This window comes from Alexandromys fortis, unplaced genomic scaffold (genome assembly GCF_014885135.2).
Source record: "Alexandromys fortis isolate MF-2015 unplaced genomic scaffold, M_Fortis_MF-2015_v1.1 scaffold_134, whole genome shotgun sequence".
In the NCBI taxonomy this organism is placed as follows: Eukaryota; Metazoa; Chordata; class Mammalia; order Rodentia; family Cricetidae; genus Alexandromys; species Alexandromys fortis.
The window spans coordinates 3645920-3671435 of NW_026068007.1; the positions used below are offsets into that span (position 1 = coordinate 3645920).

General features: G+C 43.4%; 1 protein-coding gene across 1 annotated transcript in view; it reads left to right on the forward strand.

Annotated features, from left to right (window-relative positions):
- Ust (uronyl 2-sulfotransferase) overlaps positions 1-25516 on the forward strand; it is a 278050-nt gene that overhangs the window by 103705 nt on the left and 148829 nt on the right. Inside the window, exon 2 of the mRNA XM_050161634.1 lies at positions 13915-13958. Within this exon, the coding sequence (XP_050017591.1) occupies positions 13915-13958 (44 nt within the window). The remainder of the gene's footprint in view (positions 1-13914; positions 13959-25516) is intronic.

Sequence of the window (25516 nt, forward strand, 5' to 3'; positions counted from 1 at the left end):
CCACCTCCATCCAGCTCTAGTAAGGTGAGCATCCAAACTGCCTAGGCTCCCACAAAGCCAGTACGTGCAGTAGGATCAAAAATCCATTGCCATTGTTCTTGAGTTCTCAGTAGTTCTCATTGTCCACTATGTTCAGCAAGTCCGGTTTTATCCCATGCTTTTTCAGACCCAGTCCAGCTGGCCTTGGTGAGTTCCCGATAGAACATCCCCATTGTCTCAGTGTGTGGGTTCACACCCCTCACGGTCCTGAGTTCCTTGCTCGTTCTCTCTCTCCTTCTGCTCCTGATTTGGACCTTGAGATTTCAGTCCGGTGCTCCAATGTGGGTCTCTGTCTCCTTTCATCGCCTGATGAAGGTTAATATTCAGGAGGATGCCTATATGTTTTTCTTTGGGTTCACCTTCTTATTTAGCTTCTCTAGGATGGCGATTATAGGCTCAATGTCCTTTATTTATGGCTAGAAACCAAATATGAGTGAGTACATCCCATGTTCCTCTTTTTGGGTCTGGCTTACCTCACTGAGGATAGTGTTTTCTATTTCCATCCATTTGCCTGCAAACTTCAAGAAGTCCTTATTTTTTACTGCTGAGTAGTACTCTAATATGTATATATTCCATACTTTCTTCATCCATTCTTCCATTGAAGGGCATATAGGTTGTTTCCAGGTTCCGGCCAATACAAAACAATGCTGCTATGAACATAGTTGAGCATATACTTTTGTTGTATGATAGGGCCTCTTTTGGGTATATTCCCAAGAGTGGTATTGCTGGGTCCAGGGGTAGGTAGATCCCGAATTTCCTGAGAAACCGCCACACTGCTTTCCAGAGTGGTTGCACAAGTTATCATTCCCACCAGAAATGGATGAGTGTACCCCTTTCTCCACAACCTCTCCAGCAAAGGCTATCATTGGTGTTTTTGATTTTAGCTTCTTTTTGCTCTTTGTTTCTTCAGTGTTGTGTGTACAGAGTAACACAGAAGTAAAAGATTCTCGCTGATTTTGTCTTCTGATATGATAGTTTTACAAACCGCAAACTATACCAGGTCCTATTAAAATGGTCCCCACACAGAGTGAGAGGTGATTGGTAAAGAAGCGATGTGATGAATTTACTGAAGCGCACTCTCTCTGAATGGAGAGCACCAGGCCTACAAGTACTACTGCCAGCTTGTTTTGTGAGCCTTGCTGTTCTGAATGGCTTCGGTAATTTCGGTGGCTCTGTTAAAGCCCTCTTTTCCATTTGAAGACCTCGTACAGAACAGACAATGATCTCTCCTTTGTGTTGCTTGAGAGTTTATGTGAAAGCTGCTCCCAGATGGGCTAGCTCTGAACTATGGCATCTGTGCTGGGCTGGCAGAGCCATCAAAGCTGTTTCTAAATTGACATCAGCATTCACGAGCATCTCCGGATAGTCTGTTCGCATGTGCATCATTTTATTTGAAACACCTGGGAGAGTGATCCTTCCCACTCATTCCCCTAAAGCATGGGAACAATTGGCAAGTTATCATCCACTTCTCTCTCAAACTTATAACGGACACTGTTGGGCACAGATAGTCATTACCAGTGGCCCCAGGCCCTGGCCTGGATACCCATCCAGCACGAGACACAGCTGGAAACAAGAGCTTTTGTGTTCATTTTTAAAATATGTGTGGTTTGACCCCAGCATTCACAAAAGAATTGATCAATCATGCAGCAGTGATTTGTCATTCTTAGGAAATGACTGAGCCACTGACATAGTTCCCTGCTTGTCCTCAGAAACCTCTTCCACCTAGATCTGGGCTCAGCATGCCTCCTGTTTCATGCAGATGGTGCTTATACACACACAGATACTCTAGGGAACCATTTGGTCTACTGTAAGTGGATTTTTCTGTCTGCCAGCCAGCTCTCAGATAACTGCACAAAGACTTCTTGTTAATTATGAATGCTCAGCCAATAGCTCAGGCTTAATACTAAGTAGCTCTTATTACTCAAATTAACCCATTTCTATTAGTTTGCTTTCTGCCTCGTGTTTTTTTTTTTCTCTGTACTGCCCATGTTGCTTTCCTACTTCCTCTGTGTCTGGCTGGCAACTCTATTTTCCTCCTTCCAGTATTCTCTCTGCCCCCAGAATCTTGCCTAGCTATTGACCATTCAGCTTTTTATTAAACCAACCCAAGTGACACATCTTCACAGTGTACATATAAGATTATTTCACAACAGTCTGTCACTGACCTGCCACATGCAGAACTCTTTGTATGGGTTGGAAGTCTTACGACCCAAGTTCGTGTCTATTTTTGATATCACCAAACTGTTTAACCTCACTTTATTCTTTGGGAAGATGGAGAGATGTTTTATCCCATCAACTTGAATTGATGATTCAAGTCATCAATGATGCTTCAAATGCATGTAGACTTATAGTAGATGAGCCCAGAGCCACTTCGCTGTCCACACGTCTCCTAAGTGAGACCCTATCTTCTGACCTTGGTTTCAAGTCATGAGGATATTCTTAACAAGACTGAAGGCTCTGCCATCCCTTGCATGTGCAGACACCCTGCTCACAGCTCCGTGCCCACACCCTGGCCAGGTCCCTCTGCCCTTTTCTTACAGACACTACTTAGTTGATGTCATGATGAATGATAACCTGCTGTGTTGTGCCTGAGGCCTTTGCCTCAAGCCCTGCACCTACTGTCATTCCAGGCTCACTGTGCACTGCCTTAGAAATGAGGGGCTCAGTGTGACTTTGAAAGCTGGTGGTATACCCACAATTGCAGCAAATTCAAGGCAGGGGTGCGCTCGGGAGGACTTCTCTCGCTTGGTAGGAAAGCCGACTTCCTTAGCCCATGTTGTCAAGTAGAGAAGAAACCGATGCAGTACTCAGGATCCATGGCGCACTTTGTAGAATGATAATCATACAGGTTCAGGAACACACAGATTCTTCCAGGGCTTTCAAAATCACATTGAGTGCATGCTCCTGTGACTGTGGAGGAGTCTGTGTGACTCTGCCGTGCTGGGGAGTGGAGGAAGTTTGGGAGATGATTAGGCTTAGAGTGAATGTTGAGGATAGGGCCCCACAATGGTATTGGTGCCTTTAGAAGAAGGAGAAAAGAGGTCAGAGCTCTCTTCCTCTCATGGTGTAGGAACCTAGGAAAGAGATGATCATACACAAGCTAGGCCACACTGGCATCCTGCTCCTGCGCCAGCCTCCAAAGCTGGAAGAAATACATGTGCCGTCAGCAGCTAGCTTGTGCTGATTTGTTATGGTAGCCCGAACTGGGACCCAAAATAATGCCTGGCACAGAGGAGGTCTTGCCAAGAACTTGGTGGGAAGATGTAGCTATCCTCCTGTTTCTGCTTCACCACCCCCACCACCTCTGTACTTTTGCGGATACATATCGTCTTACTTCTGCACGAGACCTGCTTTCTTGTGTGTCTGAGCATTGCCTGACATTGATATTCACGGGTGTTGCTTCTTTTCAGCAAACATGCTAAAACTTGAATGCCCGAATCAGAGGCTGGGAACTCCCTGCAGCCATGTAGAAAATGCTTTGTGTACCGTCTTTAGGAATTGCCTTTGGTGCTTGAATCATATGTTTTAATCATTTCAATGATGTATTTTTTACTTCTGGAGAAAGAATTTGATTATGTAAGAGCAGCCCTGTCATTCCAGTTTGAGTCTAGAGAGTAAGCTAGGCAAGAGAGTCAGAATATCTGGACTATTTAGGGTTAAAGACAATGTCCCATAGCCTTTTGTATTTGCTGTTGAATGAGCACTTAGGGCTACTCTGGACTCTGCTACTAAGCAGGTGGTTTGATAACCTAATGACTTACGCTGCTCCAGCTGTTTTTCATCTGTCATGGGAGAGGTTGGGCTGTCTGGTGTTGCTGTCCGTCCCTCCCTCTTCATCTGATCTGTGCGTGTGTCTTGCCCATTCAGGGAGGTCATAGTGGCTACCAAGGCCAAGCCAGAGGGAAAGTTCCTGCTTAGAGCAATGCCATAGACCATCTTTCATAGGCAATAATTGATGCATCAGTGAACTCCAACCTTTAAAAATCATGGAATACTTAGGAAATGAGAGTGTTTTTGTATCACACGGAAGTGAACTGGTGAGGATGGGGGCTATTCATGTGAGGATGCATTTCATTCTCTTTTATTAGAATATTAGAATATTATTTCATATATAATGTTGAAATATTAGGAAATAGATTAAATATTGAGGTTGTGGGAAATTACCAAATTAAAAACATTGGAACTGGAGACGTGACTCAATGGTAACAGTGTTTGCTGCTCCACTCGACGATTTAAGTCCCGCCACATACAAACAACATTTAACAAGGATGTTAGTCTTTCATTGTTCCTGTAACATGTTAACACAAACTCAGTGGCTTAAAAACTCAAAATTAAGCTGGGTGGTGGTGGTGCACGTATTTAATCCCAGCACTTGGGAGGCAGAAGCAGGCGGATCTCTGAGTTTGAGGCAAGTCTGTTCTACAGAGTGAGTTCCAGGACAGCCAGGGCTACACAGAGAAACCCCATCTCAACTCCCTGCACCCCCTGCCCCACCACCTTCATTTCTTCCCCCTCTATGTTGAAATAGGAGCGGCGGCGGGGCTGCGTCCCCAACACCCCGGCCGCTTGGCTAGCTCATGCCCGAAATAACAACACACAAACTGTATTCATTTAAAGAACTGCTTGGCCCATGAGCCCTAGCCCTTACAGGCTAATTCTCGCACCTGGACTAGCCCATTTCTAATGATGTGTGTAAGCACCCCAAGGTGCGCTTACCGGGAAGATTCTAGCCTCCATCCATCGTTGCGTCTACCTGGGAGGGCTGAGCATGGCGTCTCTGCTCCCGAGCTGTCGGCTCTCTCCCTGGAAGCAGAGCAGAGTCTGACCTCACTTCCTCTTCCGCCCAGAATTCTATTCTGTTTACTCCTCCCATCTATGTTCCAAGACATGAGGCCAAGCAGCTGGTTTATTATAACTTAACCAATGAAATCAACAGATTGATATATGACACTCCCACATCACCTCTAAAACAAGCAAACAAAAGCACCACAAAGTAATTGTTTAAAGTTGAGTTTGATATGGGTTTAGTGGACTCAAATAGCTTGTCAGTAGTGCCGAGTCCCTTGTGCAGGTTCTTACAATTTGTTTGTTAGTTTTCTGACCTTTCCACGTGTCTGGAGTCGATCCATGTTCCTTGACTCATGGCCATTTCTCTTTCTCCAACTCACCCTCTATTTCCAGTCACATCTGTCGGACTCTGTTGCGCTGCCTGTCTCTGACAATCATGATTTCAATGGCCCTCCCAAAACTTCTGGGATGAACTGCGCCATCATACACCATCATGTCCCCGACATGTGAGAAGACACATATTCTTTAATAGGCTCTAGAGATTAGCACAAGGACAATTCAGGAAGTCCTATTTTGGCTAATCACAAATACTTTTCAAAAGAAAAAAATCTGCATTGGTTGAAGTTACATGTCAAGAAACAAGGAGCATTTTCTTTTCTGTTGTTGAACAATGTAATGTTGAAGTTTCTTGTAATTGTTTGAATAAATTTCTGGTTTGCACTAACTTTTGATATCCAGTATTTCAAAGCAACACTGGCTGCCAAGTGGCTCTACCCTGGAAGGCAGCCATCTTGTATCGGAACAGCAGCTGGATGTTCCCCCTTTCCACACCCACTTTGTCAGTACCAGGCTGTTCTCTGAGCTCCTGGAATCTTCAGTCCTTGAATAGCCCTTTATCCTGGGTGGGTGCCCCTGATGACATTGCCAGAGGTCCACGTCCAGCTGTTGAGTGGCTCACGTGACTTACAAGGGCATAGAGAAGACCCCCGCTATGCATAGGCTACTCCTGTCTGAAAGGGATCAGTTTGTCGTCACACACTGAGGCCCCCGACTGGAATCTTCGAGTGAAGCAGAGGGTACGGCGGGTACAAAGTGGCTTTAGGGTCAAGCAGTGAGGTCAAGTCCAGGAACACTTGCTGATAAGCAGTCCAGCATGGCTAAGTCCCTACCCCGTCTAAACCTCCCTTCCTGTACTGTGAAATGGGGCTTCTAACCCCTAGTTCTGTCAGAGGTACCATGTGGATGAGGTCTGCAGAGTGCTTTGCCCTAGGTTTGAAGGAGCACCGAGCTAGCCATGACTGTCTTCTCACAAGCAAGCTAACGTTTTCAGCCTGGCCGTATTTTATTTCTCTTGGGGCAGATTCTGCCTGGCCTTCATGCCATCGCTCTCTCCCCATTCTTACAGACAAGCGGAGTCTAGTTCTGCTGGAAGAGACTTGCCCAGCTGCTAGGTAGAAGCAGAGGTACCAGCCAATGCCTGCTGTGTTTGCGGGCCCATCGGAGTCCTACTGGTTAGATCAGTTGACTGTAGTAGTAATCTGGGGGCAGAAACATGATGGAAGGAAATAGGAGCCTGAAAGACGGGCACTCCCTTCCTACCCGTGCAAGATCCTGTAATACGGTTGCCACAAATTCCTAAGCTAATTCGGAAATAAAATATATCTATTTTAACTTGTTATTAAGAGGAATGGTGTACTGACCACTTGATTGCAAAAGTAGTTTCCTTCTACAAACTTACCCTTAACATTCCCAAATACATATTCAGATTTAATGCAAAAATGACTTATAAAGCAAGGTAGTGTGTGGGGGCTAGCAATAGAACAGAGGGCATTGATTTGCTTTGCTGTTTAATTAAGAACGAAAGTCACTTTCTAAATCACAAATGGCAATAGTTTAATATGAATATTGTTTGTGAGTGCCTTAAACGCCCAACCTTCATATGTAGGATCAAGATGTTTCAAGGGGGCTAGAGAGATGACTTGGTGACTAAGGACATGTGTTGCTCCTCTGAAGGACCCAAGTTTGGTTACCAGCACCCATGTTGGGTGGCTCATGGTGGCCTCTAACTTCAGCTCTACGGGATCACCTGCCTCTGGCTCCTGCCAACACTTGTACTCACATAGATAGATGAGCACACATACGCATAATTAAAAATAATTTTTGAAATCTTCCTTTATAATGAAGATGTCTTCGGGATGTTCTTTATTCATGGGCTGAGTAAGCATATAAGAACGTTTTAAAGATATTTTTGTAGAAATACTTAGTAATAAGGCCACTTGTTTTAATTCAGTGGAAAATTGTTTTACTAAAGCTCAAATTGTGCTGAGCAAGAAATTTTCCGAATTATATGAAATGCATCGACTGAAGACATCTGGTACATTGCAATGGCGGCTGATGTGTGCTGACAAGGACCTCCTGGAGGAACAGAACCCATGGTCAGAGGTGCAAAGTGGGGCATTAGCATATATATATATATATATATATATATATATATATATATATATATATGGCAAGCATAACACTGGGGATGCAGTGTTCCTTTTACAGCGATTCCTTCATAAATAGTATCGCATCAGAGGCCCAGACTCCCAGGGAACACGCAGCCGTGTGAGACTTGTGTGGTCAGTAACCAGAATCCTGTGTGCAGTGGCTTGTCCTGGAGAAATGGACAGAAGATTTCAGGTTTCCACAGGACCTGGGGAAGAAAGGTGTGAGATGAGCTGCGTGTGTTTGATCTGCATTGACATGGCCTGGAGGCGGCTTTCTGACATCCACACTAATGCATACCAGGGTTTCTATTCAGGGGGTGGGGTACTAAACGCCTTGATGCTTCAGGGACCTGCTCAGGCAAAAATAGATCTGCTAATGTGAGATCCAGAGTCAAGAATAAATTATATCCCTCGAGGTTGTACAAGTTCATTAGCACATTGCTGAAGGTAGCTCAAATAATTGCTTAAAAAAAGGTTACCATTTAAAGGGCCTATCAAGACAATATTAGAAAATAATGGAAAACATCAAGTGGTTATATTAATCCTCATTTTTCAAATTATAAGTTACTTCACTAGCCTCAAGACTTCCTTTATTTTTCTGAGTAATAAATGCAATTCTAAGAGCAAAGGGTAAGTGATAAGATTGGGTAATGTCAGAGGAGTGACCATGAGTTCTTTCTTCGTGGTTGCCATGGTACATTTACAGGCGGCAAGGGGTGGGGTAAGGTCAATTTAGCGGGCATTGTTTTTCAGCTGACCACAACCATCCTCCAAAAAAGTATATCGTTTAACAAGTATGATTTGGAAATTTCCACACTTTTATATCAAGTATAAATAATGCTGACGACAAATGGGTCCACACCGGTAGAGTAGAGGCTGACCCAGTAGCTTACTGTGATCCTTTAATGGGGTGGGGGAGGGGGAAACAGGAAGAGAAAAGGGAGGAGGAACTGGGACTGGTATGTAAAAAATTAAATAATTAATTTAAAAAATAGTTAAAAAAAAGAACAGTGACTCCTCATCGAGGGTTTGTCATGTTTCAGAAGGTATTGTGTGTTCTGTACCTAATAGATTTAATTTTACCATTAATTTAAAATGTATATTTGCATTTAATATAGTTAATTTTCTTAACTGTGGCGAAAGGTCTTTGTGTTACAAATAGGGGTGTTTTTATCTCAAACAGTAATAACAACCAAGTGCCGTTTCCAGGTCGCTCAGCTCCAGGGTAGGGCTGGGATCCGAACCAGGTCCTTTGATTCCGGAGCCCGCAGCTCTGCTGTCTATTGCGCTCTGTCACCCCTCAGTTCCGCTAGTGCTGTCTTACCGACGGCATTACATCATTTCTCTGGGGAGTCCTTTCTACTTCTCCAGCATAAGAGCAAGCATGGCTGTTTAACCTCTGCTGTAGTCTGATTGATACAGTGGTGAGATACCCGTCAAGTCTGAAGTTTGACTGTGAACCTTGCCTTTAAACGGCTAAGCCATCTCGCTAGCCCAGGGCAACAGTCTGGCAGCTTCTTTATGACTGTGTTGTTCTCTAGAGCATCCTCAGATACCGCACTCGGCTCGTCTACACTGCTTAAGTTCCTTTGCTTCCTCTCCACCAGGTCCACAGCCTGGAGACAGGAGGTGGCTCTTTGGGTTGACACTAACAAGTGTCTTTGCTTTAGATTTCCCAGGGGACTTCTTCAGGATCTCATTGATACAAACATAAAATGTGTCTGAAGATCGTACGTGAGTGCCCTGGCTAGTTAAGTCACGCTGAGTCTGGGAACCCCCAGGCAGATGATGGGTTTACTCACTTACCTTTTCACTTACAGGGGTTCGCAGAGCTGCATACTAGCTGCAGGAGCTGTGCACACTGAAGTGCTCTTTTACAGGGAATGTTGGAGTGCGGGAAGGGTTTAGAGTAAGCTTCAAGGTGACCTTTGCTGGTGCCTTCTCAGGGAATTTCTTTACACCCCCTGGAGCAGATGTTACGTCAACCTGCTTGGTCAACAGCCCCATGGCTGGTAGCTCCGTGATCACGCCAGGTCAATCACCACTCACCTTTGACCTCATATGTGTGTAGGAATCTCTCCTCACCCTCGATGGAGGGGACCTCTGGTGAAGGTGAGTCCAGAAAGGACACATTCCTTCTTTGCTTCTAGAAAATTGGATTTGGCCCGAGTTGTGAAATATATTCATTTGTGTTGTAGCTCAGTGGCTTTCAGCCCTGGCTAGACATTTGAATTACCTAAGGAACTTTTTAAAAATACCAACTGCCTGGGACATTTTCCAGAATAATTAAATCAGCGTCTCAGTGCCTGGAGCCTGGCATCGCACTTCTTCAAAGCTCTTAAGCAAGTAGAATGTGCAGGCAGGAATGAAAGCCCCGAGAAGAAGATGGACAGGCACGGAGGTGGCTCCTACCCTGCTGCTGCTATTACTAGAAAAACCATTAGTGCTGCTAGTGAGTACTTATTAGGTGTCTACTGTATACAGACGTTGTTCTCAATATTTTCGTCAAGTGTTATCAGCCTCATGATTTTCTTACAAGCCATGAGTATCATTTTTGTCTTACAAATGTGCATATGGAAATCTTTGAGGATGTAGAATACTGGAATCTGAGTAGAATGCCATTCTTTTGGGGGTGCTCCCTGCATCAAAAAGCACCGTTTAGCCTGCTTGCTAGGTATATGTCTGGTTTTCCGTGTTCATTGTCTTGTCATCTAAAGCTTCAGTGGTTCTCATCTGGTTAGACTGTTGGCTCTGCCATTCGAGATCTGGATATGGCACAGCAAACAGCCTGAAGTCCAGATCATTGGCCACCTTGTTTTTAGCGTCAACTCTCACCTGAGTTTTCTAAAATAAGGCACTGTTAAAAATAGTTTCTAAGTAGAGAGATCCTGATAACACGCGCCGTGGGAGACCCTGGCGACTGTTCAAGCTGTAACTCCTATGCTCTTAGATAGAACACACTAAGTGGATGGTTTCTTCCGCTCTGTGGCTAAACTTCCTTAGAAGACTGTCACAAAGGACAGCAAGAGTAGGATGGGATTTCGAGTGCACAGGCACATGAATGTGCATGTGGTGTCAAATAAGAGCACGTCCTCTGTCCCAAACCTGTCCTACTTAGCCTTCCTCTCTTTTCCCTTTCCAGAACTCATATCCTGACCTCTACACCCAAAGGCTCCCAAAGGCTTAGGATGCGTGCTTAGCTCTCTGAGAGTTAGCACTGAAGATAACCATCTGCAAGGGCGATCAGCTTTGTTGCCTGGGAGCCCATTCTGACCAATGCATTTTAATAACAATTTGTTTTCCTTTCATCTTCGTAGCGAACAAGTTGCCTATTGCATTTTCATACATCCAGGCAGTTTCCAAAGTCTAAGATTCTAGGATCAAAAGCTCTATACCAAGGAATTGCAGCCACACGTTAGGAGAGAACTTGGCTGTGCATATCACAGAAATACCTGTCTCCATGTAGCTTTGCGCTAATCCCTCCACCCCGCCCATCCCATGAACGTCTGTTGCCAGTGTATGTAACACATTTAACGCCTCGGAGCTATTATAAGCTAAAGAAGGACACATATTCTGGTCTAACACAATTACAGGACCTTGGAAAAGTGCTGGTAGTGATGAGGCCTGTTCCTTACTGTGTGCAGAAAGCAGGGTTAACTAGAGTTGGCTTACTCCTTCAGCACACTGGTTTTGAAAGGCTTCTATAAAGAAGGGAGGGAGGAAAAAGGAGGAGAAAGATAAGAAGATAATAAATCTTCAGATGTGGTACATCTTCCTGAGTGGAATATCAACAATAGTGAGACTATAAGGGTCTGGTTTCTGCTGTGTCTACTGGCTGTGCAGCCTAGGTAAAATGCTTATGTCCCTTTGTAAGGTCTTTTTTTAGGGAAAAAAAAAATATTTTCAAAGTGCCTGATAGGGTCAGGCTGACTGGCTCAGCAGTTAAGAATATATACTGTTCTTGTATAGAACCCAAATTTGGCTCCCAACACCCACGTTGGGCAGTTCATAATTGTCCATAACTCTAGCTGCTGGGGATCCAGTACCATCTTCTGGTCAGCAAGGGAACTCACACATGTGCCCTTACACATATGTAGAGACACAGCCATGCACATGGATGCAAATAAAATAAATCACTAAAAAGCATTACTTCGGTCAAGATTATTATATCATCTAAAGGTCGAGATAGAAACTTCTTTCTTACTTGGCATCTACGTCCTTCTGTAGAATCACAGGTGTTCTGTAAATGGTGACAAAACGCACGAGGATGCTGGGAGAACAAGTGCATGCTGGCACCCTCCAAGGTCGAGGGACATCCGTCGTGCTCATCAGGACCTCTGGGCTCCGTGTTCCTTATCGATAGTTTTAATGTACTTCAATTCCTATGGAAACTTTTAGAATTATAGAAGCATTTTGTTGTTGAAGCTGTTTTTGAGTTTCGAGCAGGACACCCGGGAAGCATACTGTCTGGAGGGGGAGGGATTTGTCACTTCATTTGGGGAAAGACACATTCCCATGGTGAGCACTATGCTGGTCACATTATTGTAGGATACTCCTGAATGGTCTTCTAGACAGAGGCAACTCTCTTTAGACATATTCTCTTATTAAGCTGGACGTTGATCTTCCTATTCGCGTATGTGCCCGGTGGGATTTGGCGCAGTAATAAGCCTCTAACAAACGGTTCATCGTGTTCACATTTAAAGGGTTCCCCTCGCCTTGTCATGCTATGGCAGGTATTTATGTTGTGCCTCGTGGTGGAAAGTGGACCTTGCTGTCTGGTTATATACACACATGGCCAATTAGAGTACAGTCCCTGTGGATGTCAGGTGGGTTGTAAATCAGGAGACCACAAAACAAAAGAGATCGATGGTGACTCAGGGTGGAAAAATCTGTGGGCTAAGCCCTGCTTATTTATTGAGTTTGGAAGAATGTCCCCAGTTGAATGGTCCCTGGCATAAACTCTGCTTCCTTTTTTATTCCAATTTTCTAAGTTATTTTTATGGTGTACCGTCAAAAGTACCTTTCATCTACTCAAAGTAGGACATTTATCATATTCCCTAATCTATTATTTATAATACTTTCACTTCTGGTGTTTTCACATTTGTTCCCTTAGCAAGCCCTATCATCTTGCTTCGCTGCTGGAGATTTTCCTGGGTCCTTGAGTTCTCCTGCTGGGTTGGAGATTCCAGGCAGATGTCCCCAAATGATCCAGTGTCACATGGTAACATGTGTTGTGTGCCCAGGCTACAAAACAGTCAGGATGGCAAGATATTTGATTCTCAGAGGCAGATACCCAGACACACTCTATCCTGTCTGCAGTTCAATGGCTGTGTCACCACGAGCAGGTTACTGGAATCCTCCAGGTCTCTGTTTTTCTCCTCTGTTAAATGGGAGCAGTTCTAATCCACCTCTGGAATTTGGATCTGTTAAAGCACTATTTATAAATAAAGCACTTAGCAAAGCTTCCAAACTTCTTTGAGTCACATGTGTGTGTCCATGTGCCATCTGCACAGGTATGTATGGCTGACACTGAAATGTCTTGTTTAATGGTTTCTCCACCTTATTGTTTAGAGACAGGGCCTCTCCTTGACCCTAGATCTCTCTACTTCCACTAGAATGGTTTGTTCCCAGCAACTTAGACCTGAAATAATCACACAGAAACCATATTATTTGCAATACTGTTTGCTCAATAGCTTAAGTGTGTTTCTGGCTAACTCATATCCTAAACTAATCTGTGTATTGCCACATGACTGTGGCTTATCAGGTGAAGTTCTGCCCAGGGTCTGTCTCTGGCGGGGACTATCTGGCTTCTCCCTGACTTTGCCTTCTTTCTCCCAGCATTCAGTTTAGTTTCCCCCACCTAACTAAGTTCTACCTTGCTATAGGTCCAAAGCAGTTTCTTTATGCATTAATAGTAATCACAGCATACAGAGGGGACTCCCACGTCAGGGATCCAAACTCAGTTTCTCATGCCTGTGTAGCTAACACTCTCTCTCATACCACTGAGTCATCACCCGGCCCTCCTGAACCTCTTTTTGCTCATTAGGAAGCAATAACCATGTCCTGTGAAAACACACCAGCAGGAGACTATTAATCACATTCAAGCTAAGCTGGAAAGATGAAGGAAGTTGGCAGGTGCAAGGCAAACTGGAGAAACAGGGTCGAGTTCTCCAAAGTCTGGTTCTAGGCCCAGCAGCGCCTGCATCGCTTGATTCCTAGCTCCGAAAGCACAGTTGCAGGGCCACTGGATCTGAACTGGGGGAGTGGGCTGGACAGTCGGTGTGTTAATCAGTCCTTCAGGTAATAGATGTTCATGAAAGCTTCGGACCCAGTGGACTGAAATACACTCAATAGGTGTCGGTCGTGTGTTTACGCCTGTAGGTGCTTGTATGCGTGTTTACCCATGTGAGTCTCTGCCAAAATCATCCAGATGTGTAACATCAACACAAACGGACAGAGCGGTGATGAATTACCCCATTTCCCTTGGTACTTTCGTAGGCTAGAAATATGTCTGAATGTCCTCTTTTTTAATTGACTTTACACTGAATTATTTTGGGAGCTAAAAAATTTATCATTCAATGTTCTTTTCTCCCCCTAGGAAATTCCACTTACTTGGATGACCATGGGCCACCTCCTAGTAAGGTAAGGTCATTGTTGTTGCACAATCTGCTTTTCTTTTAGCAGTGCTCATATGCTAATACGTTAACAGCTCCTGGGCCTCCAGTGAACCCAGCCAGGTCCCTTCTAGCTATGAGTTGTTTGAAAGCAAGCAGTAGATGGACGGTGTCAAAAGAATCTTTAGCTTTAATGATGAGGAACCTGAAGAGCCTAAAGATGATCAAAGTGACAGGGGAGGAAAATAACATTACTTAGTCTTTACCTAGGCATTATGACCCAGGACTCTCTTCAGACCTTGTCCTTGGCATTGACTGGTTTGCTTTGGGCCTTGATGTGGGGTGCATGATGGAGCCTCCCCATGGTGTTGGACCTTGGGGCGCATCTCTATTGACATACAAAAGAGTTCCACACTAGCACAGAATGGAGTATAACAAAGGTCTATTTATCTAGGGGTAAACTCACAGAAAGAGTAGCAATCTGCAGTCCTCTGCTTGAGCTGGGAACTGGAACCAAATCCAGCAACCAAGAGGCCCTCGCACATTCTACATCTGCATTTATTAGTACATAAAACCACACCAAAGTGGACCGGTATCTTAAAGGCTGTTGGCCTAAGAAGTTCCCACAGCACATTTAATTTCGATCAAATTTTCTCTGGCCCACTCTGGTTGGATCGCTCCACTCATGCCCAGTTAGTGTCCTCCCATGTCTAGTCCACGAACTGTGCCCTTTCACTATTCCTATGAGCAGTTTCACTTAACTTTTTGGTGACAAACAGTTAATAATTGTAATTTTCCTTCAAATCTCTATTTTCTTGAGCTCCATGCAAGTCAAGTGCAAATTTGATGAAATATGGGGGATAAAACAAGCAAACAAGAAAACCAACCCAAGTTGAAAATGACCTTGGCATGTGAGAAAATTCATGTAATGCAATGGGATTTCCTTATTCTAAACGGGGTTCTCTTATGCTTTTTTGACATGACTTTTTCCCTTTGTTGCAAGTGATGGTAATAGCTGGCCAGCTCTTGGAAGACGCCATAATTGACAAAATCAAAGCTGGTCACCATATACCTGTTGGTGAATTTTTTAGCTAGATTGTGAAAGCCTGGATGTCCTTATATTTGTTTTTTGTTTGTTTGTTTGTTTTGTTTTGTTTTTTAATATTTGATTACCGGAGACAATATTTGCCAAGTGCAGTTGTAACAGTGTTGAGAAGACATAGTGTTTAACTTCCACCACACCTTCAAGCCTGAGCTTTGAAAATAGATATTACTCTTGTTCTTTTTGGCTGTTGCTGTTTCAAGAGACAGATTTTCTTATCAGCCTAAACTGGTCTTGAACTAATGTAGCTGAGGATGACCTAGGATATTCAATCTCAACTCTTGAATGCTGAGGTGCCGGTCATCCACACTTGGTCTTATGTGATGTTTGGGATCTAACCCCGGGACCTTATATGTACTAGGTGAGCACTCTAGCAATGTAGCTGCATCTCCTGCCCCTTGAAAAACTATGTCTGAAGATGCATTTTGTATGGCACTGAGCAAATCACTTAATATTCTGAGCACCAGCTTTTTCTGGGCAGAGTTTTACTTAAATAACTGCCTAGCAGCCTATGGAATAGGAAACGATCTTCAGCAACCCCACATCGGACAGAGGGCTGATCTCCAAAGTAGACAAAGAACTCAAGAAATTGGTCATCAAAAGAACAAATAATCCAAGAGAAAAATGGACTGCAGACCTAAACAGAGTACTCTTCAACAGAGGAATCTAAAATGGCTGAAAGACACTTAAAGAAATGCTTAGCCATTAGCCATCAGAAAAATGCAAAACAAAACAACTCTGAGATTCTATCTTATACCTGTCAGAATGACCAAGATCAAACACTCTGATGACAACTTATGCTGAAGAGGAGTGGGGTAAAGGGAACATTCCTGAATTGCTGGTGGGAGTGCAAGTTGGTACAACCCCCTTTGGATATCAGTATGGCATTTTTTCAGAAAATTAGGAAACAATCTTCCGCAAGATCCAGTAATACCATTTTTGGGTATATACCCAAAGGATGCTCAATCATACCACAAGGACATGTGCTCAACTATGTTCATAGCAGCATTGTTTGTCATAGCCAGAAACTAGAAACAATGTAAATGCCCCTCGACTGAAGAATGCATAAGGAAAATGTGGTACATTTGCACAATGAAGTACTACACAGCAGAAAAAAATAATGACATCTTGAAATTGGCTGGATGTATCTATAAAACATAATATCAAGTGAAGTAACCCAGGCCCATAAAGACAAACATCACATGTACTCACTCGTAAGTGGCTTTTAGACATAAAGCAAAGAAAACCAGCCCTCTCTCCTTCTGTTCCTGATTTGGACCTTGGGATCAGGAGCAGGAGAGAGAGAGCACGAGCAAGGAACTCAGGACCGCGAGGGGTGCACCCAAACACTGAGACATTGGGGATGATCTGTCGGGAACTCACCAAGGCCAGCTGGACTGGGCCTGAAAAAGCATGTGATAAAACTGGACTCGCTGAACATAGCGGACAATGAGGACTGCTGAGAAGTCAAGATCAATGACACTGGGTTTTGATCCTACTGCACGTACTGGCTTTGAGGGAGCCTAGGCAGTTTGGATGCTCACCTTACTAGACCTGGATGGAGGTGGGTGGTCCTTGGACTTCCCACAAGGCAGGGAACCTGGACTGCTCTTTGGGCTGATGAGGGAAGGGGACTTGATTGGGAGAGGGGGAAGGATATAGGAGATGGTGGAGGGGAGGAGGCAGAAATCTTTAATAAATAAAAAAAAGAAAACTAGCCTACAATTCATAATCCCAGAGAACCTAGACAACAATGAGGATCCTAAGAGAGACATACATGGATCTAATCTACATGGGAAGTAGAAAAAGACAAGATCTCCTGAGTAAATTGGGAGCATGGGGACCATGGGAGAGGACTAAAGGGGAGAGGGGAAGAAGGGAGGGGAGCAGAGAAAAATGTAGAGCTCAATAAAATCAAAAAGAAAAGAAAAATAACTGTCTAGAGCATAGGATGTCCAAACAGTACTCAACACTGAACAGTGACAGTCAGTACATCAGCAGTGGCCCGTGCTTGCTGGGCTAGCATTAAGGTTATTGATGAGCTGTGGACTATGGTTCATCACAATTGAAAGGTGTCCTACTGTTTGATCCATTGTGCGATGTTTTGGGGGAGGGTGTGGCGTGGGAGTTGTTTTGGATGTTACGGACACCAGAGACACCAATGGGAAGCAACAACAAGGAAAATATTCTCCTAGAGGAGCAAAGGGATGCAGAGGATGCTGAGCCAAAGGTCAGGAGTTCATCTAACACGTGTATTTCCTGTTCTTGTACATTCCTCAGTTCAGAGAGGCAAGTAAGGCCTCCTCATTGAATCCGTTGGACTGGACCATGCAACCCAGAGCTGGAATCTGACTTTGAACTCCTTGTTCTCATCCCAGGTTCTTCCCGTGAGACCAGGACTCAGAGCTGTGCTAGTATCAGAGTTACCTGGACCTTATTTGAATACACAGTGTTTGAGTCCATGATCTGTGGTAGGACCCAAGAGTCTGTATTGCTCACAGATACCCAGGATGTTCACAACGTGTGTCTGGAGTCCACATTGGAGAGCAGTTCCTGTAAAAGCCATGAGTGAAGGAAAATATTCCCCCAGACCTTTGCTGTGCCTTCTTCACTGCATGACTTATTATGCAAAGGTTACTTATTAATAAAATGATGACTCACCGTCATCAAATATATATTTTTTTAATTTTAAGTGAAACATTTTCCCTTGGATCAACAGCCTACCCAGGAGGGAGGGGAAAAGAGAGAGGAAGAATCACAGGAGGATTCTTAATCTTGGTGCTTTCTTCTCTGCTAGGGTAGGTGGTGCTTTTGTGCCTGTGCCCTGGCCTGAGGACAGGCAGAAGGAGCAGGGACACTTTCTATGGGTCTACTGGCAGGTTGGTGGGGTTTTTACTTTAAGTACAGTCTTTTGCCCAGGCTTTTTTTTCCTGGGCAGACACCTCAAGCCCTCTTGACTTTGCAAGACAGAAACCTTAGTAACAAGAGTACAATGATGGGTGAAAACACTCTTGTTTGTGGAAATATTTTTGTTCATGCTTCTGACTCCCGCGGTAGTGAAACTGAACCCTGGAAATGTTGAATGCAGCCTTCCAGATAAAGGTCCTTGGAGTGTCTCCTGAGGCAGAAGAACCATTTAGGTCTGCAGACCCCTGGCTTAGGTAGAGCCACAGTGGCACCCAGAGGATAAGGCCTCACACACGGCTGGCCTCTGGAATAAACCCACCTGGCAGAAGAAAGCGGGATGGAGGCCAGATCATAGTTTTCATATTTGCTTAGCACTCAGAACTAACTTCTTGATGCCAAGACCAAGGGTTGTGATCTTGATAAAATAAGTTTTAATCCCTGAAAATATACTGAGTTCCTCCAGTTCTCTTTTACTAAAAGTTCGAGCCAATAAGTTTCAGATTCCACAAGTTCTAGCCATGCGGGGAATGGGGTGTGCCACCCAGAGCACACTGGGCCCACTCCTCTTTCTCTCTGGGCTTTTTATAAGAGAGAAATGAAGGCCTGTGATTTTTTTTTTTCACTCGGTTTTGAAATCTCCTTGGACCGCACAGTCTTTGAGTGAAGTTCTTACCAAAAGGCTAGTAATTTTTTTTTTTAGACAACCACTTTTTATCACCACTGTGTTGTGTAAAGATGGAGCCTCAGTGAGAATGATTACATGCATCTCTAGCAAATGAAATGGAACCAGGCACAAAATAGCATGAATGATAAGATAGTCAGGTCTACAGTGAAAAACCTGGAAGGCTTCTAATGTTTCGCTCTTTTCAGGTGCGGTTTCAGGAGATGCATTTTCCCCCTTTTCCTTATACTTTTGTGTATAATTGGGGTTCATTAAATTAATGCCTGGTTATTTGAAAAGTCACAAAAAACAGTTTCCTAGATAGGAGAAGACTACAGTTGAGCTTAGAAGGCAGCACACTGAGCAGCTTGTCCCATAGGACCCTGCCTGATCCTCTCTTTATGTGGGATGTCTGTCTGTCGCAAGTGGGAGCAGCAGCCATTAGCACCGGTGAGTTCTGGGTTAGTGAGCGGCTATAGGTTATCATTAAACATGTCTGGGTTTTCCAAACACAACAGAGCAGGAGACCTGTTTGAAACAACGCTAGAATAATGAGATCACTACCTCTAGTTGATCTATATCTCTTCCCTGTTGACTGAGGTTTCTGTCCTGCCCAGTTCCCACAGTCTTTAAGTCCCAAAGAAATCACACAGAGGTCTACATTAATTATAAACTGATTAAACTATTAGCTCAGGCTTCTTATTAACTCGTATAATTTATATTAGCTTATAATTCTTGTCTGTGTTAGCTACAGGGCTTGGTACTTTTTTTTTTTTTTTCGGCGAGGCAGTCACATCTTGCTTGCTCTGTGTCTGGCTTCCACTGTGTCTGGGTGACGACTGCAGACTGAAATTTCCCTCTTCCCATAATTCTTGTTGCCCCACCTATACTTCCTGCCTGGTTGCCCTGCCTATACTTCCTGTCTGGCTACTGGCCAATCAGCGTTTATTTAACATACAGGGTACAGATCATTGCCGCAAAGCAGTTCCCAAGTGCCAAAAAACCTCTACCAACCACTTTGTGTGCAAATTTTACTCTCTATCAAGATCTAGAAAGGAGGTAGTAATTTTAAAAGTCTTTACGGTGCAAATAAGAGATCTGGATCCTAGGAAGGCTGACTGATTTCCCACGGGTCAGACACCAAGTGTTAGAGTTCAGATTCTGTCCCAGGGGTGTACAGTGTCAGGACCCATGCTTTTGATCATTTCAAAATGACCAAGTGAAATACAAATACATTTTATTCTTTATTTATGGGGTTCTACATGTTTCAAAAAAAAACCTAGTATTTTGATTAGGGTATAAAGATTTAGCCGCCAGTTTCCAGAAAAAAAAATATTAATCACCACTTACCATTTGATATCCAGGGACACTTTCAACATTTTAAAGCCAATTCTTCCATGTCTACTTTATCTGTTTTTCCCCAGTCATTTTGTTCTTTGTATATTTTCAAACCATATCCATGGCAATACCATTTTATGCCCACATAGCCAAGATGGCCATGCTTTGTTCTTTTCAAAGAATATCATTTGATAAGGTCCTTTTTCTTAAATGACTGTATAAAAAATACTGTATGTCCTTCTTGTCCTGGTAACTATACGGTCTGCTCACGGACTCTTGATCTGAGAGTATTAATCTAGGCTGCCATCATGTGAAGTTTTTTCACCTGTGCTCATCATCATCATCATCATCATCACTAAAGTCTTCGTGACCCCTGGGAAAGGTCATACGGCCTCCAGGTTGATAGCTGCTACCAGTGCTTTCGGCACCTCTTTCTCTGTCACTTTTCTTTGTGGTAGGGTCAGGGGTGAGCGTTTCTAAATCCTCTTCAATGGACGCTACCAACAAAGTTCACAGAATGTTGAGGGTGTGGTTGAGGGCTTGCCCGCCATGCAGAAGGTCTTGGATTCAATCCTTAGCAACACTGAAGAAAGGGAAGAGAATGAGGGAAGATAGGAGGAGAGAGAGAAAGAGAGGGGGAGAGAGCATGCAGATCACAAAGGCGCAAAGACAATCTGTCCACCCACTTGTTATTTCTGTCTTCTGGGAAGATGAAAGATGTGATTATTGGTTAATGCAATAAGCAATGCAAAGGATGACATAACAATGACTGTTCATTTCACTAATGAACCATGTCCATATGCCTACACCATTTAACACACTAGCTGGTAACGTTTAGATTGAAATTCAAGAAGTAAACGTCTACATTCTATTTCCCCTGTCACATTCTAAATTCTCCATGGCCATGTGTGACCAGGTTCTGTCGTGTTAGATGCCACAGGATAACTTTCTAGCATTCTTCCAGTGTCCGTCTTTGGAAAAGGTGCTTGATGGAAGGGTTGTTATTATTGATAAACCAATACTGTGTGGTTTAACTAGGAAAAGGAACTTCACTAAGTTCTCATGATGGGTCTTAGGGTTTCACCCTCCCTCCTTCTCTTCCCATCTCTGTCTCTCTGTTTCTCTCTGTCTCTCTCCCCCCTCTCTCTCTTTCCTTTTTAAGGTTTAGTGGATCTATATGGCATTTAGAAAGTAGTAGAAGTTTTCTTCTATTTAAAGTTAGAATTGCTTAAAAAAAAAACTATAATTGACCCTAGTGGGTTCTGGTTTATGTTGAAGATTAAACTATATAGCGGATGCTTATTTTTGCTTCCAAAAACATTTTTATATATATCACTATATATGAAATGCATACAAATCTTTACTATATATCATATATACATATATATACATATATACACACACATATATGTGTGTATATATGTATATATATGAGAATAGGGCCTGCCTGCTCTCATTTTATTCCATCTGTCAAGATCTTTCTAAATAAGATTCCATTTGCCGAGAGCTGGGATTGCAGGCTCGCCTCACAGAAGCAGGGAGATCAGAAGTTCAAGGTCATCCTTGGTGTCATGGTGAATTTGAGGCCAGCAGATGTGATCTTATTTAGAAAGAAGATCTACACAGACGTAACAAAATGAAAAGAGGGCAGACCCTACGTACATTATGAGGGCTTCATAAGAAGAGAGACTTGGGCTCAGGGACAGAGACATAGCTAGAGCAGGACTTGGAGCAGACAGCTCCTCTGAGATCCCAAGGCACAGGAAACTGCGCTCGCCTCATTTCAGACCTCTGACTCCCATCTGATATGGGAGACCACATCAGATTATCTTAAGCCACCCAGTGTTTGCTACTTTGGTAAGGCAGCATTAGGCAGAAATATAAACGCACTGCATTTAATATCTCTATTGACCAGAATAGCTTTTATTGTTGAGCAATGTTTTGTTATTGGATTTGAGTTAATAAGTGGTGAGACCATCGTTAGACCTTGCCAGAGCATATTTTTTTTCTAAACAACATTTACTGTAACTGTCCCAACCTTCCTTCTTCACTGCTCCTTATAAATAATTTTAAAGATTTGTTTATTTTATTGTTTGTCTATGGGTGTTTTGTTTGCACATATGTGTGTACCAAACCCATAGAGGTCAGAAGAGGGTGTCAGATCTCCCTGAAATTGGACTTATAGTTAGGAAGTTGTAAGCCACCGTGTGTTGCTGGGAATTCAACCTGGGTCCTCTGCAAGAGCAGCCAGTGCCCTAAATTGCACAGCATCTCTCCAGCCGCTTCCTGGTTTACTGGCCCCAACATTCATTCCAGTTACTTCTCTTTGAAATTAACTTCTACTGTTCAAATTGTCATTTTATGTATAAAAACATATATAACATCATATTTTTTTCTTGAAGAAGAACCTTGGGTGACTGTTCATTTGAGAGAAGGTCACTGAAGTCAGGTGCTCTTACTGCCACAGGGGGTGGGGCTGGGGAGGTAACAGGAAAAACAGAAACATCTCTTGACCTTTTAAAGAACATGGCCTCATTTCTGCACACTTCTTAGCCTAACATTTAACAATGCAACTGCCAAAACCATTAAGACAGATTTTATCTTGTTTCTCTTCCCTTCCCTTCCCCGCTTCAACAACTCCCTTAATTCTAAGACCACATTCATTGAGAGACTTAAAAAAAGTAGTTCTGGAGTAGAGAAAGTAGAGTTCCATTGTTTTCTTAGAGTCTATAAAGAAAAACAAAAAGGCTTTATGATTGTAATAGGTAGGACACTTGACAGGTTTGAAAGCGCAATTACTTTCATGCTGTTGGGCCAAGGTTTTGTCAATCTGGAGAAGGTTTGTGAATCTAGAAAGTGCCTTTTCACTGAGGGCAGGATCACAGGAACACACACACACACACACACACACACACACACACACACTCCCTCCTTTGTTCAGAATCACCTTTAAAGACAGGGGCTGAGATGCAAGAAAATGATGCATTTCTTATTTCTTTCTCCCAAGCCGCCAAACCTGTAGGTGCAGCCTGCATCAGCCTCATTTTCTTCTTGTCTGTGAGGTCCTGCAAGAGGTCAATTAAGCCCCAGTGATTTGGGTTGTGTGTGGCAGGTTCTGCAGCCTATCCTATTCTACTGTGGCTCCTGATAAGTGGTGGGCTCCCTGCTCAAGATCCTCAGTTACCAGCTGTCCTTCACAACTGGAATTCTCCAGTTTATAGCATCTTTCTTTAGGGTATTTTAACATTGCAAAGGATTCCTCATATAAAACATCAGCAAGACTAATAAATATGCACAAGGTACCAGCAGTTGCATTTACCACAGTACTGAGCTAGCTTGTCAGATTCTATGTTCTAACCTGTTTGTTCTTCATTGCTGGAAAGGTGGTCAAGAAACATGGAGTGTATTCACAACTCACTTCAAATCCTAACGATGTGGCTGCTCCCCTGGTTACCCTTGCTAGACGGGATGCTTTTCTGAGCTGCAGTTTCCTGGTTCCACAAGAGGGTAGTGCCTGTCTCAAGGTTGTATGCTTACATGAACTAACCGGAAAGCAGCTTGTAGGTTCTAGGCACACAGTAAGCACTCAGCATCGAGTCTTTGGAACTGTGTGTGTTTCCTTTTCCAAACCCTTTACAGACCTTGGCAATTCTGTTTGCACTAATCTTCCACGTACTTACCACATTTTCTTTAGCGTTTTAAAAGCAGTTGACTGACATATGGACAGTGGTCCTCTAATCTATAACCACATTCAGACCTCTTATTTATTTCTTCCTCCTTTTATCTGATTGAGATGGTTCAGGACACTAAGCATGTCCACAACCCTCACCATTGTTGTGCTTCTTAAGCATCTGTTTTCAAACTTGACTTTACCTGAAACTAAAAAAGAAAGAAGAAAAAAAGAAACACAAAAGGGAAGCTGCTTTATGGAGGAATCCAATGCACAGAGTAATAGATTTGTGGTTAATGATTCGTGATAAATATATCAGCTGCAGAGAAAGAACAAGGCAGAGTAGGGCCCAGAGTCACCATCAGCGCCACTCTACTGAGCATGACCTTGAAAGCATGACCTTGAAGGAGTCCCTGCTTCGCCCTCCTTCCTTTCCTTCTTCTTCTGATCATTGCAAAGGATAAGAAAAGTCATGATTTGAACTTTTAATTTTTAAATCATTCCAAAAGCCTCCAAGGCCTGCGGGTGCCATCATGAGCCCCGAGTTTGGTGTTTCCTGCGAGATGGGTCACTTACAGCTCAGAAGGCAAAAGAATCTTCCCAAGGGAAACAGGTCAAGCTTGCATAACAGTGTGACTGTTTCTCTCCAAAGCTGCCCATATGCCCCCCCCCTCACGCTTCACACCCATCCCAGCTCCTAAGCCGTTAATGTAGAAGTGTTGGCCCAGATGAAATGCCTCCTCAGGGGATAGATTTCAGTGCAGGATGCATCCAAGTTCAGATTCTAAATTTGTCTATTTTATGAGCATGTAATGTGTTACCAAGAAGAACATCATGGACCCATTTCTCCCTTAGTAATTTAAGGCTAAACTAAACATATCTTCATCATTTCTAAAAAAAATAAAATAAAAATAAGAATAAAAAAAAATTCTGGGCAGCCACAGGCTAAAAAATGTTTGTTTTATGTAACTGTTGCTTTAGCATCTTCCCCACTTCTTGGAAGCCCCCCAGAGAGCCGGTTGGCTCTTGGGAAGGTCTCTTCAGGAGCTAGCTCAGGGGCCAGGGCTGTTTTCATCTAGTGACCACATTAACAGGAGGTCGCTATGGGGACTTCTCATTCCTTCATCCCGAATGTGACAGAGCCGCCTCTCTGAGCTGTCCAATGTCCAGACTAGATAAAGGGTCCAGCGCACCTCCCCGAAGGGGCTGGGAAGTCAAATACACAAGTGCCCTGAGTAGTTTGTGTCATGGCCACAGGGACATTTATTTCCCCGCAAACCATGGAAGTCTTCATCTGTGTGGTTGTAGCTTCCAGAATTTCTGCTAAGAGTAATTCCCGGTACTTTATCTGAAAATCTACTCTGTCTCTATGGACATTGTTATTCTTAGTTGTTCAGAAAGTTTACAGTTTCATGCCCAGGGTGTGTCAGCTTGGTGGCCTCATCCAATACCCAAGTGAACTTCGCATCCTGGAGATCAGTGTCCTGGGAAATGAGATTCCTTCTTTTCATTGTGTGATTTCTCCTCCTGAAGTTCACTCTCTGGTTTTCTGGCCACTTCTTACTTGCAGACTGGTTTTCCGGAATGAATTGGCCACATTTCTTGGTTCTTACTTTTGTCTTTTCATTATTCTGTCTGGAAAAGCTTTTTAATGTAGCCAGCCGCCATTGGTTCAAGGTTCTTCCTTGCTTCGTTTCTGATTTCTAAGAGCGTGTCCTGTTATTTCCTGAGCATTGTTGATCACAGAGTCCTTTGGTGCCATATAGGGCCATTTGGTAAATTTATTTTAAAAGGTTAGTCTTAGCTATTTTATTATTTCTGGCTGCTATTCTTAATGGAATATTTTTTCTCCCACTATATTTTGAGCTGATTGTTGTAATGTTTAAAAACTATTAAATTTGTTTGATG